Source organism: Helicoverpa zea, chromosome 1, assembly GCF_022581195.2.
Source record: "Helicoverpa zea isolate HzStark_Cry1AcR chromosome 1, ilHelZeax1.1, whole genome shotgun sequence".
NCBI classification, from domain to species: Eukaryota; Metazoa; Arthropoda; class Insecta; order Lepidoptera; family Noctuidae; genus Helicoverpa; species Helicoverpa zea.
The window spans coordinates 12629134-12647718 of record NC_061452.1 but is presented as its reverse complement, the minus strand read 5'-3'; the positions used below and the strand labels follow the sequence as shown (position 1 = coordinate 12647718).

Genomic DNA, 18585 nt, shown 5'->3' with positions numbered 1-18585 from the left:
CTTTTGTTTATATTGAATTTATTGACTCGTAATTTTGGATGTGTTTATGTGTATGGCGACTAGGAGTTGAATGTGCCTACATATTTTTATTATATTATGTTTGAATGTGCTCCGCTTATTCAAATCGCCCAACGATAAGGGAAGAAAAACTGCGTGGAAACCGGCTGTCACGGTATGGGCATGTCATGCGGAGGAATGCGAATCATGTAGTGAGGAAGATGATGAGTATGAATGTGGACGGATATAGTGGAAGAGGAAGACCAAAGAAACGATGGATGGATTGTGTGAAAGTAGATATGGTAAGAAAGAATGTTGCTTGTGAGATGACGGCAGATAGAAGAGTATGGAAGAAGAAAACATGCTGCGCCGACCCCAAATAAAATTGGAATAAGGGATGATAAGGGAAGAAAATCAAATAAGTACGAATAAGAAAACCACATTCTTAGAATTGTATAATTTTATTCAATAAACATTTCATTCAAATCAAAATAAAATTACAATAAAAAAACCATAAAACACCTAGTATCTAAACAGTACAAAACATTTTGATACAGTACAAAGTAATTGAGAACACAAATTATAATTCATTTAGAATAATCTCATATATTCCATTACTCCCTGATGCAATCGTAACAAAAGTTTATAAGTATTAATACAAAAGATTTCGTACAATATCAACGTACATTTTTTTATAAGGATTTTCAGGGTGTTTGCTATTGAAGATTTGTGACACATTAACGCACTATCACTATTCTTCCTACTAGTTATATATTTGTTGATTCGCTAAAAAACATGAAGCTTTACTATTTTCCATAATATGTACTGAACAAAGCCTGTTTTAACATACCAATAGGCTTTAAAAAATGTCGTTTCTATTAACAAACACCCTGAGAACTTCAAAACGTTGACAGCACGCGTACCCTACTTGACTAGCAGCCAGGCTTGATGAAAAGCCCGAACACGGTACCACGCAACCTCGGCTCTGGTAACTAAAGCGATTACATGATCGTATAATACTTTCTTAAAAATAATAATCCTAAAAAATGTTTATGAATGACGACCTGCGACTGAAAGTTGGCTCAATTTGTATGTTATTGAAGAAACTACTTACATATATTCTGAATACTCTTGTCTTTACGTAAAATTACATTGATGGAAATCGTTCACTTTCATTCTCTCGGTCACTTGAAGTCATTCATAAGAGTTGATACACAAAGATCTTATATTCATTTATCTCTGCTAGTACTTGTTCATATAACGCGGAATATAAGTTTACAAGTAATTATTGCAAGGATTCTTCATATAAGGCATACATTATACTCTACAGATATAACACAACAATATATCTTTGTTTGTTAATAAAGCTCCTGCATTCCCGATAGCCTCGCAAGCGCTCAACTGCATTACATACAAATTATATACATAACTCTGATCATACAGCTCAATTTATTGATTTGTGATTCTTATTAAAAACTACTTAAAATTATAAGGCTTTAAAAATATAATACTGAAATACATTGGGGAGAGATAACACAAAATAAACCTTCAACTATTGTAAATAAAACAGATATTTGCTTGAAAATCATAGCCGTTAGTGCACTTAAGAATACAAGATAATATTTGGACATTAGTATACAATTCTTTAATTACTTCTACATAATTTGACGTCGTCCTACTTGACTAACAATGTGATTACATGGTTACGTTCGCTATGAGTACCCGTAGCACAGGAATGTACAAAAATATAATTATTCGATTAATCACAGACAATCATAATTGATGTATCAGTTCTAGTTTGAGTAGTGGAAACTGACTACACGATTATTATCTTTGCAGACTTTAGTTAAGACCGGTTCCAACCGGTTATTTCCAGTTACAAACTTAGTGTTAAAATAACGTGTGTGACTAACTACCGCTAAATTGTGATTGTGGACGTTGTAGTGTACTGTATTATCACCGATATCTGTCGTCTCGTTGTCGCATAGACGCGGAGAGTGCACACTATACTCTATGGCCAGTTGGCGGGAAACCGGGAGAGTGTGTGGCACGGGAGTAAGACGTTATGTGGGCAAGCGAGCCGATATCCTAATTATCGGATGGTAATTACAGAGACACAGGTAGGGCGAACACTACATTTGGCGACGAGTGAAAATATGATATTGGCGGCGTGTCTGTAAGTAGCGAACATTATTTCTTTTGAATTGAAAAGAAAGGAAGGGGCAGGTATGGTAAGTTCAGTTTGCGGATTAGAAGTCCCCCTAAACAGCCGAAATCTGAACAAATTGGCCGTCTGTCCAAAGAACGTGCAAGTTAAAGTTTCTAGTAAGGATGCTAGTATGGTATCCAGTCACCGACTCGACTATAAATTATTGTATGAGACTAAAGAATCTCACACCAGTGCTCATGTCTAGGTTTTACTTGGAAAGTTTAATTGTGTGTTCTTTGAAGCATATAAGTAAGTTGTACGTTAGTAATTGTACTGTATATTCATCACATAAGGGTTTTCCAGAAAGCCTGTATCATAATATCACATTGCGTATGAAATTCATTTTTCACCAATTGAACATAGAACATTCATTTGTTTTAAGATTGGTGCGAATCAGTAAATCGTTTTAATGCTGTGATGCTACATGATGGCTATGATTACAGCATACAGCCAAACACCTGTCGTGGGAGTAATTTCCTTTATGAAAGATAAATTACATTGTGTTCCTAGTTCCTATCATAAAGTAAATAATCTTTGGTTCCCATTGACTATAAAAGTGTGAAAAGTAATCAAATCAAATCATTTATTTCATGTAGGCCTTTACAAGCACTTATGAACGTCAAAATTATAAATAAGTTTGCTTCTAGTTGCCCATTCCAAAAGTAGCTTCCTATGGAGAAGAACGGGCAAGAAACTCCATGGTTACTCTTTTTAAAAACATAATAGGTGTTACAATTTGTATGTATTGATACATACGATAATAACATGAAAAAGAAATGTTTACAATATTTTTTGGGTTGACTTTGAGAAAGTTATACAATGCAAGTTGAACTAGGAAGTTATAAGAGAAAATTATTACACAAACTATTTTAAGAAGTTAATAAATTAAACAAACCAAGTTATATAAAGCAAAAGAAATAATAACTGGGAATGCAATTATGACTGAAAGTTTCAAATTAATTTGTAACTTGTAATATAGTGAAATATTTGGTGAACTGAGTGCATAATATTATAAGTACCTTGAGTTTGTAAGCGACTCCCTACTACAATAATTAAGTAGTTATTTCTACTAAATAATCTGTTTTGAATTGAGTAATTTTAAGTATTTGAAAGTTAATCTGGACAAGTACCTTCTTTAAATCTTGATTAATTTCAGATTTTCTGTGCTGGTGGTTTGGATAATATAAGCTTCCAAACCTAGCTTCCCTCCCAGAGTCTAGTTAACTACTTACTTGCTACATTGTTCTGGTACCAACTTACTTCAAGAGACTTGCTTACAATATAGTGGATATTACAAGAACAAACTGGTGGTTTTGTACCTTTAGTCAACTGTTCTATAAATGACAAACATGTGCTAGGTATTTAGTTAAACAAATAGCACATTGAAGGACCATTGTAAGTTGGACTATGTATGTTGAAGTACTTACCCAGCTATACTGGTATGTATGCACATATGTACAACATTCCAACCCGTCAACGCTTCCAGTGGGTTGCCTATCTAGTTAATGTTAATTATAACGGTTGCTCAGTCACCCTGAATATAATTCTAATCCTTTTAATTTAGTTTGTTTTGCAGTATTAAAGAGGTTGTTATGTTACAACAGAGATATCTCAGAAGATGCAGAACAGGAAAACAGTACCAAACAGCAATATTAGATGGAAAATGTGGATCAAAACTTTTGGTATTCAATAGATAGAATCTTTGGTAAACATCCTAACTCATAATCCTAATTTGAGTATTTTAGGTGAATATGAAACTCTTAGACCAAAAGTTTAAGGAACTAAGCAATGGAGCATTTTTGTACTTTAATTAATTCCCATTAAGATTTGTTGGGACAATGCTGCTTTATTTACCTAACTGGGGTTTCACATCTGTGACAAAATCTTAAAAGAATGAAACATGGAAGGAGTTTCAATATAGATACTTACTCTGGGTACTGTCTAATGATTTAGATTTCATAATTTGGTGATTGCTTGTGCTTCTAAAATATAACCTTCAAGATTCAGGCTTGAGTGGATTTTAATTGGTATCACAATTGACTGACATTGGTGCAGTTTAACAGAGTAGCCCTCATTGTAATATTGCTATTTATTTGTAAATTATACTTTACAGTATTGCAGTGCCCAACAAGAATTATAAGTGTAAACTAAATAAACTTACATAGAAAGTTGTTGGGAGAATAACATAACCAAGACATGAAATAGAATCCATTTATTGATTTGAGATTAATACATCTATCTTTTGAAGTAGGTACAATGTGTAGCCTTCTCAGTTGTTGGATACAAATGTTCTTGGCATACTGATTGTTGTTGTTGCTTTGCCACCCACTTGTGAAACCTGGAGATGCCTGCTGACCGAACAGTTTTTTGAAATTTTCAAAGCAGCGGCACCGAGCTGCCTGGGTCCTGTGGCACCTGCATTTTATCTGCGGCGCTTGGTTGTTCACTAAGTAGGTACCTACTTCATAGGTTCTAGGTTTCTATTCGGCGTTGCTGGGCGCATGAATTGGGAATCCTGCGGCCAATCTATAGGTGGACGGACGTTGTAGAGGGGTCGGCGATCGTTTCTACAGGGGGAATTGTGCATCGACGGGAGCGCTGTTTGTGAGTTGCTGTTCACTTTGATGAAAGGAGGAGGAACGGTAGTTGAGAGTCTCTATTGATGGATTCTATTCTATGTTAAGGTGTTTGTTTGTGTTTTGTAGTTTCACTGAATGTCACAGCTACAGATTACAAAGCTGATGACATCTGTCAAAGCGCGTTTCGTTGCACGACGTAGTTGTTAACTAAAATCCTAAAAAGCTGATAAGTTAAACGTAACTATTAAGCAACGGCTTTATAGGTGCCTACGTTGTAATCGTAACGTACACATAGCACTAAAGTTAAATTTGTAGAATTGCGCCCCTGGACACTCATTGATGTAGAACGCTCGAAGCTTAGGTATATCAGAATTCTTTTAGAGAGTGTATCTGCAGAAGCATGCAAGTGCCAGTGCTGATCCATACGGTTGAAAACCGGATTACTTGTTGCAATGCTGAGATAAGGAATTAAGCTTTGAAATATTCCACTCTCAATTAATAAAAGGAAACTGTTACCAAAATTAGTTGAGTTTGATTCATATTATGCTTTAAGCATTTGCTATTAATTTCATTTGTAATAATTTAAATAATTTTGCAATGGGGTGTCAAATTAAATGTGAACGGTGGCTGGTCCAAGCGATCTGTAACTATGTAAACATGATTGCTAGGTAGGTTGGTTCCGAGTCTAATAGGAATACCTACCTTTACTTAACACATTAGTAGTGCACTAAACTGTTAGTGCTCTGTTGTCATCGAGATTAAATGTAATTCCCCTAGTAGTACAATTTTTAGAATAGTTAACGATACAACATGAGTAAACGAGATATCTTTTCCGTCAGGAGAGCTGCGTTTCGACCGTTTAAGTTTTAAACATTGTATAATAGGTATACTGGCACTTAGACACGTTGAAAAGCAGATTGGAAATACAAAGGTATTTCATTTGTAGACACAATTTACCACTTAGGTACAACCGTATAAATTATTGTGTTATGTTGTTATCAATAAAAAAACTTCTGAAATATTAAATTAAATTCTACTTTTAGTCATTATGTATGTGTAAGTACTGGCAGAAATCTGCTAGTTCACGAGCCCACTGCGGAAGTCAACCGGGTACGTACGTTTGTGTGATCATAATTACTATGTATTTATGTACCTACATGTTTGAAAAACTAGAGATCGTACGGCAGTACTAAATAGTAGAACTATTATATTTGTATTCGTAAAGCTTTGCGAGGCACGTTCCACTGTTGCTAACAGTAAGGTCCGTGAGAAATCGTAAAGTTGCGCGAAAGTATTAAATAGTAGAACTATTATATTTATATTCGTAAAGCTTTGCGAGGCACGTTCCACTGTTGCTAACAGTAAGGTCCGTGAGAAATCGTAAAGTTGCGCGAAAGTATTAAATAGTAGAACTATTATATTTATATTCGTAAAGCTTTGCGAGGCACGTTCCACTGTTGCTAACAGTAAGGTCCGTGAGAAATCGTAAGGTTGCGCGAAAGTATTAGATAGTAGAACTATCATATGTACCTATAGACCTATATGCCTGAGAGGCGAGAACTTGTACAGCTTTACGAGGTGCGACCTGCAAGGTTCGCGAGGATTCGTATATGTTGTGTGCAAGTCTTGTACAGCTTTACGAGGTGCGACCTGCAAGGTTCGCGAGGATTCGTATATGTTGTGTGCAAGTCTTGTACAGCTTTACGAGGTGCGACCTGCAAGGTTCGCGAGGATTCGTATATGTTGTGTGCAAGTCTTGTACAGCTTTACGAGGTGCGACCTGCAAGGTTCGCGAGGATTCGTATATGTTGTGTGCAAGTCTTGTACAGCTTTACGAGGTGTGAACAGCAAGGTTCGCGAGGATTCGTATATGTTGTGTGCAAGTCTTGTACAGCTTTACGAGGTGCGAACAGCAAGGTTCGCGAGGATTCGTATATGTTGTGTGCAAGTATAAAATGGCAGGGCCTGGCATGGACTTGAAAGTCACGTTCCACTGTCGTGGAGTCCTTGAGTAACACTCAAAGGTTTGCTTTAAACGGCGCGGCGGTAACTTGTTGGTAAGGTTATTGAAAGTGGTAATGGTAAGGTAATGTGTGAGTAAAAGGTAAAGGTAATAATTTCCATAAATCGTCAGTGTAAAACGATTCGACTGTAGTGACATTTCAAAGTTGTCCGGTTGTTTATAAAACACTAGCAAACGCTACGCTAGTAAAATGCACGTAAAAGTCATTACGGGGCTTTAATCGCAAGTACGAAGCGTCAGGAAAAACTTCATTTCATCATTATTGTTTCAACTCTGAAGCTAGAAATAAAATTCTTACATTGGGACAATGCATTCTGAAACTGTTTTTCAAGTAAGTGAAGTAAAATTATTCAGTCAAAGCCCGACAAGGACAAAGGCAATACTTGGTCATTTGAAGGAAAAGGGAAAGGAGTAGGTAGCTAGAGTAAAATGTGAGGAAACCACTGGGAGTATGAAGATTTATTATATTCCATTAATAGGCAGGTACAGTTTGGTTTTATCTATTTTTATATTCATTTTGATTTTGCCGCTAGTGGATCTCAAGTGTTCGTAATTGTTTCGAGCATGAGATACCTACCTGAATATGTCATTGCCTAGATATATAAGTAGATGATTTCGATAATAAACTGTTTGAATCGGACCAAGCAAGATGAGTGCTCGTTGGCTGAACGTGCAGCAATATTTGAGACTGTTTGATTCCACATGGACTAACAGGCGGGATATCGGTGTCCATCGACTGATCACCAGACTGGTTATTGATGTCGGCAAAGTGACAGAGTTTAATTTGCTTTTACTAAACAAAGGAAGGGATGTAGTGTACTGTATTATCACCGATATCTGTCGTCTCGTTGTCGCATAGACGCGGAGAGTGCACACTATACTCTATGGCCAGTTGGCGGGAAACCGGGAGAGTGTGTGGCACGGGAGTAAGACGTTATGTGGGCAAGCGAGCCGATATCCTAATTATCGGATGGTAATTACAGAGACACAGGTAGGGCGAACACTACAGACGTGTCGAACAGTTTATAGCTAGAGCATAACCTTTTGGGAACCAGCTGTTAATTCGTGGCGCAAGTGAAATTCTGCAAGTTTTACGATAATTTCAGAAGGTAAATGTTAAAAAGACAATCTATTTTTTTCCAAATTCCCAACTACTTATAGAAGTTATTGGTCCCTATTCTGTAATTGAAAAAAAAAACAACATGATTAAAGTCTCGTTTCATAAAACCAACATAATTTCACTTTGGCCAAAAAGTTTTTATTGATGTTAAGTTGGCTAAATTGGGCTAAAAAATCTTGGCTTTCATAACATTGGCGGGGGATTGTGCGTACAATTTGGCAATTAATGCGTTGGCTTCTAAATGACGATTCAATCATTTGCAAACACCAGCTTCAGCGTACTCTAACTTTCCCATAGTGTAAATAAATTGTAGCTTTTGAGTAATTTCGTTAATATATTTTTTCAGATATTTTTCATCAAGCTACCAAAAATTTCTTTAAGAGTACAACCATTGGCAACCGAAGGGGATGGCACTACGTATACCCCAACAATTCCATAACAATACTCTACTAAATTCCCATACATTTACCCTAGAAAATGCCAATTTGTCCTAAAATTGCCACCCCGATTTTAAAATTCTACTACGCGTGAACTACTACATTGAAGCTAAGCTAAGGCCGTTCCTAGTTATAGGAATATAATCTCTAAGAGATCAAGCTTAAGTTATGAAACTAGGACTTAATATGTATAACTCGGATTTAAGGAAGTAGAAAACAGAAAAGAATACGTAAGAAAGAGCAAAGTCAAAAAAGCAACGGTCAATTTGACAGTAAGAAAGAATAAAAGTAAATGTTTAGCCAGATTATTTTAAGGTGAAGGGGTAGAAGGCAAGCAATACCCAGTTTCATAACTGAAGCGTTGAAATAACTTGTGTTACAACAATAATAATTTGTTATTACAAGAAAGCCATCTTCTAGCAGTATACTGACGCTATCACACGACTCGTCTCGGAGTCTATAGCGCTATAGTTCGGCCATTCAGAGAATGCGTTCCTGACACGTCGCGATTGAACTGACGACGTAACTTTGCAATGGCGTTGCAGTTACGATAAAAATATTTTTGCTGGTTGTTTACCGTTTTAACAATTGAGGAGCATTAAAACAACATTATTATATCAATAATCAATGAATGTTATAATTTTGTGCCAAACTGAGTGTCAAATAACTTGGTAAACAATATTTTTCTAAATCTATACTGCGCTATTACAAGGTTATGTCAGCGGTTTATATTTTGTAGTGCTGTGCTAAAAATAACAGGCAAGTATCGTAATCTGTTCTTATACAGTTATAATATAAAATAATACGTTTTGATTTTCTTTTTAAGAATTGGAAAATAATGGACTATAAGACTTAATTATAACGTTTATGAAATATAAAAATAAAACTATGACCAAACCGCATTTTTATACTTAGATTAAAAATGGTAACCCCAAATGGCGTTATGGGCCGCCATTTTGTGACGCTAAAACAGTCGTCCGTTGTCGTTTCGTGCGCATAGACCACGTTTTTCAAGTGTTTTCGATCTGTTTTTATTTGATTACCCGGCTTTTGTTAGACCGAGATATCAGGATTGATTCTGTTATTGATAATAATATAATTATACATGTAGGCGAAGATGATGATGAAGACACCACCTCCTCAAGCAAATCGGAGTCTGATTAATATTCTGTTTGCACATTCAATTCAATGTACTTGTAACAAAGAATAAATAAAACAATTTTATTATATGAATATTACCTTTTTTTGGTTTCCACTTAAATAACTAAAATATAAAACAAATGATTCCGCCAATTTAAAACGAAAATAATCTTAAAATAATGCGGCGGTTCATTTTGAAGGAACGGTAACGAACTCAGTGTTATGTTGTGCCCATCACTAGTCGTGACTAACTGATAGGTGTCAGGAACGCATTCTCTGAACGGCCGAAGTATAGTGAGTTTTTTTAATGTGACTATTTACGAAACATTCGCTATTTTCTTGAAGCTGCCAAGTTGATTGGGCAGAAAATTCTGTCTCATGATGCTACATAAAAAATGATAAAAATGCATATATGTATATTAAAAAACTATAAAATAATTTCTGGATAAATTCAGCCAAGAGGCCTCCGCAAATTGTTAGGCACACTAGCGCCATATCCCCCAAGCGACGATATCTCGAACTAAGAATATAGTGAAGCTTCACACTATGTGTCTTTATCGATAAAATCTATAATATTATTTAATCTTAATACTTCATAATCATTGCATAAGTGATACATTTCTTATTTTTAAATATTAAAATTATTTAATTAAAAAATTGATTTTAATTTTCACTTTGTGTGACTGTAAAACTGTCTTTGAGATGTATTATTGGAATGTCCTTGTGTTTGAAGCCAGTCGATTCTCTCATGATTAAAAACGATAAAAAATTCAATTGATTTCTAAATAATAAAATATTGAAATAATACATGATATTTTTGGTTAGTATTTGTTCAAAGAATAGATTTTGTATAATTAAAATATATAGCTGTACATTTAAAATAATCTCGAAGAAAATAAATCTTGTATAATAAGGATATTAAAACTAATTGCTGCCAACATTCGTATTCGCAAATAATCGTTGTATTAATTAACACAATCAAATATGTCTGATTATTCTCTAAAACAAATTGTCAATTTCAATGCTTTTTGTCTAAAATTTCAGAGATCAAACATTAACTAGAAAACTACAATTGTGATACAATTGTAATATTTCCAACGTCGTATTTTAGGCCGACGAAATACGCAACATTACATACAACTATCTACTCCTAGACAGATTCATGCCTCCTTACGATTGTTTATCACTTAAAAACAAAACTCAACCGTTTGTAAGTGAAAATACAGTTCAAATTACTTTGATTGGGGAATATATTTTCAAGGTATTTGTGACATACTTTAATACTCTAGGCCGTCGTCTATTTCCTTTATTGTACGTTATGATCTAGACTTAGGTCAAGCTACGTCATTATCAAAATTACGAACATATATTAAGTATTTTCAAATATATTCTGTCATTTTAACTATTATAGACAGAACGTTATTTTGGTGACAATAATACTTAGTACAACAAGCTTGCCTGATTATTTTCTTATAGTTAATTGTCATCTGTATGCGTGTTTCCTGCGAGTGTAGTGGTGTAGTCACCTCCATGCTCTGCGCGAGCGCGTCCCTGCTGTCAATGGCGTGACGGGGCGGGTCCGGGTCATGGGGCGGAATGGGGGCACGGGGCGGGTGGGGGTGACGGGTGTTTGGGGTCGCGAGAGAGTGAGGGGCCTCGCGTGGGGTGAGTGCGGCGTGCTCGGCGCGGAGCACGCGGCTGATGGTCATCTCGTCTTGCGAACTCGCCAGCATCTTACACTGCCGTTGCTGTGAATTTTATATACATTTTATTTTTCTTTAATTTTGTTAATTTAAGGTGTGCTAGGTCGTGGAAGCACAATGTGTTAAGCTCTCTGTGCATAAGTGCAATTCAAAGTGAATAGGAAATGGATATAACGTTTTTTGTGTGCAAAATAATAAGTTGAATGCGTGAACATTTTGACACAAAGTACCTCCACCCTTTGCAGGGACAAAGTAGGGCGGAAAGGGGAATATCAAACACCTTAAACTATATAGTTAGTGTCGCTTTCTTGCTGCACATAAGCCTCAATTAAAATTAGTAGAGGAATATAACTTCAACAACTATTATGTTAATACTAGAAAAGTTAGTTATAGAATAGCTATGAAACTACTCACAACATTTAAAGCTGGTTAGTAAACGAAATTATTTGACAACTAAATACATGTTAAATGAAAAATATGTATTGGCTTTCACACAAACCATTTCCTTACAAATGTTAGGAACTAAAATTAAGCGTTAATAATGAAAAAAATCAAACAAATTAGAACACTTACAGGAAAAAATTACATCGATTTTTGCGCCACGCAAATTTAAAAATTACCTTTTATTAATGTTAAGCAAAAAGTAATAATAAAAGACACGTAGAATAGTGTTAGTAAGTCAAGAGAGAAGCGCAGTTGCCTGTGAGTGGGGGTGAAGCGGCGGCGCGTACGCAAGCGAGGCGGACACACACCACTGACTCACGGGCATGGTACTACTGGTACACTGGTACTAAGGTACCGGTAGTCAGGATGATGATGATGGTGAATGATTTTAAGATAGGTGAGAATGATTGAAACAGTAATCAATAACTATATAGGTATTTATTCATAAGAAAATACCATGTTTTTTTTATAAACTCTAACTAATGAATATAATGCACGGTCGCCTATCCGAAAAGTGATTCGACGTATATGGGAGATTCTAGCTCCTGTCAGCAGTTTCAACTGTGTCTCTTGGGAACCACTTCGTGCAACCGGCTAACAAGTCGGCTTCCCGTAGGCTTCTTCGAAAAATGTGCTATCTAACACTGAAAGAATGTTTAAAAATGGACCAGTAGCAACACTAGATTAAAACAAACAATCTTTTCAGCTTTATTATGCTTGTACAGATTGATAGCGTAGATCTTGCAGCTTCCTCGTCCTCAAAAAATGCGGAATCGAACTGAAATCCTCATCGAATTTCCTAAATACAAGAAATAATGTTACCTTTGAGAAGTAATAAATTGTTCTAGGTATACAAGATGTTCTAATACTTTGTATAAACGTATGTTGCTAGGCTTGCTACCTACATACTTATCGACTAGCTACATATCGATACTTTACTATTATTTTTATGATATTAAAACTAAATGATAAAGCTAAGTTCGTTAATTGCTGCTTATAATGAAACTGAAACCTGTTCTAAATTATATACAAATTATAATATGATGATTATGATGGGATGATATTTACTGTATAAATAAGATATGAAGTTTTATTTATTTTCGGGTTCGCTGTTTGGTTAGTGATAATTTAGCGACATCTAAAGCTATTTGTGTAATTAAAACAATTGTTTTGTGTAAGATGTACGACAGTGAATTGCTTTGTTTATCACACGACACGTCAAACATTTTAAATTAATCAGGATTTGGGGTTGAAAACAAAGTATATGTGTTTGTCAGATATGCAATGTGTATGTGATGCAGTGTAACATATATGTGCATATTTATTGAATGTGTGTGTGTGTGTGTGTAAATGTGGCATGTGTACCTGTACATCAAGGTAAAATGTAACCGCCAAATAACTTTGCTTCTCTGAACTATCTAAGCAATTGACGCCTTGTTAAGTGACAGTCATAAATTTGACCATCGTGAAGTCACTAGTAGACAAGCGAAGCTATTAGACCAGTGTGAAATCATGAATTGTAAGCGAGTAGGCTCGCCCGCTCGTTTTCGCTTGTGTTGTCTGTGCGTATGTCTGTCTACTCGTGTGAGTATAGAGTACCGGCACGGATATTGGGCTCTCGGCGGAAGAGTGGGGATCGCTTTGCGCACCCGTACGCATAAGGCAATAAGGCAGTAAATCGCTTCTGCGCAGGTGAATGTCATGGCCCGATATCCGTGCCGATAACTGTATGTACCTATGTACGTGTTTGAGAACATGTTTTCGTGTGTGTATGACATAAGTATGTGTATGCACCTGAGGTCGCTCACTGCTCGAGGGTGATCCGCCACGCTCGCACTTCGCCGCCGCTGCAACACACTCACAATGTACCTCCGAACTCACTCACCCACACATTAAATATCAACGACCACTTCTTGTATTCATACAAGAGGCTAAGAAACCCAAATAAAATATTAACTAAATAAACATGAAGAAAAAACATAATAAGTCCCTAATTAGTTTGTCAACAAATATAATCCTGTGACTAAAATTAGACCCATTCGTTTTTCAAACTACCTTTTAAATATTCATTTATGTATTTCACAGAATATATAATCAAAGAAGTTGTTACTACTTTCCCAATTTGTCCCGTACGGGTTAGACGAACATAATATACTCACCTGTATTCTCTCTAATTATTACTTTACCCATTTAATATCACACAAAAATATCAAGACTACACACAATAGGCATGACGACCTAAAAAAGTAATTAGTCCGTCTTTTAGATAACCCTGAAACAATGTCATGTATTTTTTATTTTCTCTCACAAAAAAGTTACAACGAAGATATAACACGATTGAAGTTTTTCTTACGTCACTTTTGAGTACAAATTTGACACAGATGTGACGTCACGAGCCCCCACTCTCAATCTTTGTTGCGTTATATCTTATTAAATATTGTTTTGTTAAAATAAAAAATACGTGTCTAATATTCTTGTCCAGTCTAAAATGCGGACTAATTAGAATCACTATTTTTAACCCTGTCATCGTGCACAATATACTGAGAGTTATTTTAAAAGACATCAGGTACTTAGTAGACTCACTTGCCGGCGGTGTACAAGACCCTCAGGTCGGGCTGCGGGTGTGCCCGCAGCGCGTGCGGCAGGTCGGGCAGCGCGGCGGGCGGCGCGGCGGGGCGCAGCGCGGGCCCCCACAGGCGCAGCGCGGCGTCGCGGCCGCAGCTGCCCACCAGCAGCTCGGCGCCCGCGCCCACCGCGCACACGCCGGTCACCCAGCCCTTGTGCGCGTTCATTACGCCCTGCACATATTCACATGGTGGTTAATCTACTATCCCCTTATGTACTCTTTCTTTAAATTCCCTTATTTACTGTAACTATAGACTCCCTTATATACTACGTTATAAGCTCCCTTATGTTATCTACCCCATATACTCACTTGTGTACTGTCTGAAAAAAGTATAGGGCTCTTTTATGAATCCCCTCATGTTCTACTCCGTTTATACATTCCCTTATGTTCTCTTCTTATATACTCTCCCTTATGAGATAGCTCTATGATCTCCTTGTACTATACATATATCAACTCCATCTAGGTATTCCTTCGTATCACTTCCTTCTGTACTCCGCCTATGAGAAAGAAGCCAAATCAACAGATGATATCGATATTGGGAATAGCTTACATGTGTGAGTGTATGGTCAGTGAGGCTCCACCGCTTGAGGCTGGTGTCTCGCGAGGCGCTGTACAGCACCGCGTCGTCCTGGCACAGCGCTAGAGCTTGCACTCCATCATAGTGCGGGGGCTCTAGTAGCCAGCGGTTACTGGCTTCCCAGTTACCTGTGAATTTGAAGTCAAAATATTATAAGGTGTCTTTCTTCTTGTCTCTCTCTTGTCCCATGGGGACTACAGATAAAATATAGGCTTTGCAACAGTCAAATAATTTTTCAAATTGATTCAGTGGTTTCGGAGTCCTTTCTGTACAAGTTCTTCTCAAGGGATGGCGAAACCGCGAGAAACAGCCAGTAGAAAATATAGAGGTAGGTATAAATCGCATTAATGACTTGAAGACAGTATAAGTGTAAAACAAACCCACAATTCGACCCTTTGATTCATCTCGCTCTTTTCCCTCCTCTTTTATAATTTTTTCCCCTTACCTGTGATCTTCACATTCTTTTACCCTCTTTTTTATAAACTTTGGCCTTAACCCGTGACGTCATCACCCCCACACTCACCAGTGTCCTGCGGCAGCATGTCCAGGGTCCTGACATAGTGATCCTTGGAGCCAGTGGCCACCAGGTCGCCGTGCGGCGCCCGTCCCACGCTCAGGCACATCACTGCCGCCGCGTGACCCGTCCATAGCTTGCAAACGCATTCCATCCTGGATGTGCAAGGAAGGCAATTTAACCTTTATTAGGAAAGTTTAAGTAGAGGAGGACCATAGAGTTTCATTAGAAAAAAAACACACACATAATAGAGGGCAGAAGTTTTAGCTTATAGAAGAGACAATCAGCAGCAGAGTATAGAAGGACTTTTAAAAAGGAATCGAATCGGAAAATCTATCATCTCTTTACGGAATGTGTCAAAAATAATTGTTATTGAGATGCAGGACTTTTCATTAATACGAGTAAGAATGTGGCGCACTAATAATACACTTGGAAGGTCTCCAGTCATCATGTTATATATCTCATAACTACAAGTACTTACATGCGCAAATCCCACAGTCTGAGCTTGTCTCCTGCAGCGGTATATAGTCGATGGTTCTGAGTGAGTGCTAACGCAGTGACAGCTACCTCGCCGCCCACGCCGCGGTTCGCGGGGCAAGGACCCGTCGCGCCTGATGACCTGGAGAAAGAAGCATGAGATTTAAAATATAGAACAGTTGGAGATTTTAAGAGTAACTGAGAGTGCGTTGGTGAGTTTAGGGTGGGATGTATGCATTAGAGCTCAAGTCAGATACTCTAATGTCTTAGAGTTTCGTTGAAACGAAAAATTCAAGCGAAGCGGTGTGGCTCTTTCTAAACACCTGTCCATAGCCAATGTTTTCGATACTTCGGTGTTACTTTTATAACTTAAGCTTCCTTTTTATAAAACGTGGTCTATAATGCTAGATCGTTAACTTTTCTCAATATGGTTCCTGAACCTAGTAAGTACTAAAAAGTAGTTTTTTTCAGACGACTGGGATTAGACCCTGTTTCCCTTCCCCAATTAGGTACTACATATTTCAACATTGCTAAACAAACAAGGTGACAATTTCACTCACCACAACGTAGTAACAGGCGTCCTGGACCTAGTATCGAACATCCTGACAGCAGCCCCGGCAGCGGCCAATACAAGACGGGAGTCCCTGGCGTCGGGCTCGCCGGCCGCCAGCGCCGCCACGCCGCCGCCGCACCACCCGCGCCACGCCTCCGCGCCCGCGCGGAAGTCCCAGCCGCGGACTGTGCGGTCTGACGGGGGAAATAGTTAAGAGATAGAGTTAGGAAGATTATAAAGGGCCAGAATTGAAGATGATCAAAAGAGTGATTCTTGTTTTGTTTTCTTCTCAAATGTATTTTACATTGATAAACTTTGAAGAAGATAAACGTTTGTACCCGAACATACATGGGCAGGAATTAGGGTTGGGATTAATGAAAACAGTAGTGCATAAATCTTCTTGCCGTTGACGTACTTGTTAACAGCGTGATAAGGTAAGAACCATCATTCCTACTTTCTTAACTTAGCAAATGAATCAGATATTTTTCATTCATTGTAAGCCCGAATCACAGCATATAGTCTTTAAATACCATTTCATCATTGTATTCAATGAAACACATTTATCTTCAGCTAAGACCAGCATCGTACTGATAATGAAGGGCATTTAGACTGCGACATGTTCCCTATGTAGGTACCAAAATCTTTTTTATCTACTTCTAGCATGTCCCACTTACCAACGCCACCGCTGAACAGCATATTGTTTGTAGCGGCTAACGCGAGCGCCGCGCCGGCGTGTCCCTCCGCCACATGCGTACACTGCAGCCACGCTGAAGTGTTGTTACCGCCGCTGCCGCTTACACGCTGTGTATGAAGTACGTATAAAGTAAGGTCCAGTTTTATAGGCGTTGTTTAGGGTTGAAATCAGCAAATAAGGACACATTAAGACACTGAATCCTGGAGGGAAAACCCCAAAGTCTTTATAATGTGGACTCAAGACTAGATTGTCTGAACTGACTCCAACGAATGATCCAAATTCTCGAGAAAAATTGAATGATGATGAACGGTGGATGGTATTTTCATAAAGTTTTTGGATGACCATTTCGGTTATATGATGAACTTTTAAGCTCGTTCCTCAGCCTTGGTGTCTGTTTACTACACTTGTTTGTATTTTTGAGAATATTCCAGGTTTCCTCACCTTCAACGCGATTTCCTTAACAACTCCTTGCGGCGTGTTATCGTTTCCCACGCCCGCCAGCCGTAAGAAGACGTCATCGTCTCGCGCACGTCTGGCCGCGCCGGGAGACGCGGGCGGAGTGCCCACCGTCGCGCTCGCCTCTCTGCATTGGCGCGAACATTAGCAAGCGGGTAGAACGTTCCAGAATGTTACATGAATGTAGTCCGTAGCCAGAACATCATGAATTAAAAAAGAATACAAAATACATACATAAAGGCCATTCTAATGGTTAGAATATCTGAGGTACAGGCACAGATTGAAAAAAAAAACAAGTACCACAGATACTCTCACCTGGCTTTATCAAGGCCCTATGTTGAGGTTTAAAAAGTTTAGTATAGAATGTGTGAAGCTTTCTGGCTACGACTATAGTTCGGCCATTCAGAGAATGCGTTCCTGACACGTCGCGATTGAACTGACGACGTAACTTTGCAATGGCGTTGCAGTTACGATAAAAATATTTTTGCTGGTTGTTTACCGTTTTAACAATTGAGGAGCATTAAAACAACATTATTATATCAATAATCAATGAATGTAGTTACGTCGTCAGTTCAATCGCGACGTGTCAGGAACGCATTCTCTGAATGGCCGAACTATAATATGAGTAAAGTGAAGTAGTTAGTACTCGTGAGAGGTGCCGGGTGTCATTTGAGAAATATCTCGATTGTGCGTAAAGTTAATCGATTCAAAATCGAGAGCTAATTCACATTACAAGACATTATTTTGTATCAGACGAATAGTAAGTAATTTTAATAAGTTAAATTTTGTATTAAAAATTAAACTTGGGTATATTGGATAGACTTTGGGAGGGTAGTTGATTGATTAAAAATGGTTGAATAAAAAATCATGAACTTAATGTATGTTAAAGAATTTCAGAAGCCAGGGATTTTCAGGACATTAAAACGTCACAAAAACAATTAAAAATGTAGCAACAATACTAATGAGTGGAGTGGATCATGCTATGGATCACGAATGAGGTCGACGTCACAACACAAAGTATACTTACAGCTTTGGA

The 18585-nt window shown here is 37.7% G+C and overlaps 1 protein-coding gene across 2 annotated transcripts in view; it reads right to left on the bottom strand.

Moving 5' to 3' along the window:
- Positions 1-10325: 10325 nt before the first annotated feature.
- Positions 10326-18585, bottom strand: part of LOC124630339 (kinesin-like protein KIF21A) — a 55695-nt gene continuing 47435 nt past the window's right edge. Inside the window, exons 21-29 of one of the 2 annotated variants that reach the window (XM_047164239.1) lie at positions 17535-17676; positions 17074-17200; positions 16407-16593; positions 15851-15988; positions 15379-15524; positions 14829-14983; positions 14236-14450; positions 13447-13499; positions 10326-11253 (exon numbers count right to left, since the gene is read on the bottom strand). In XM_047164239.1, coding sequence (XP_047020195.1) covers positions 13457-13499; positions 14236-14450; positions 14829-14983; positions 15379-15524; positions 15851-15988; positions 16407-16593; positions 17074-17200; positions 17535-17676 — 1153 coding nt within the window. In that variant the 3' untranslated portion in view covers positions 10326-11253; positions 13447-13456. The remainder of the gene's footprint in view (positions 11254-13446; positions 13500-14235; positions 14451-14828; positions 14984-15378; positions 15525-15850; positions 15989-16406; positions 16594-17073; positions 17201-17534; positions 17677-18585) is intronic. The other variant, XM_047164315.1, reaches the window with a different exon arrangement.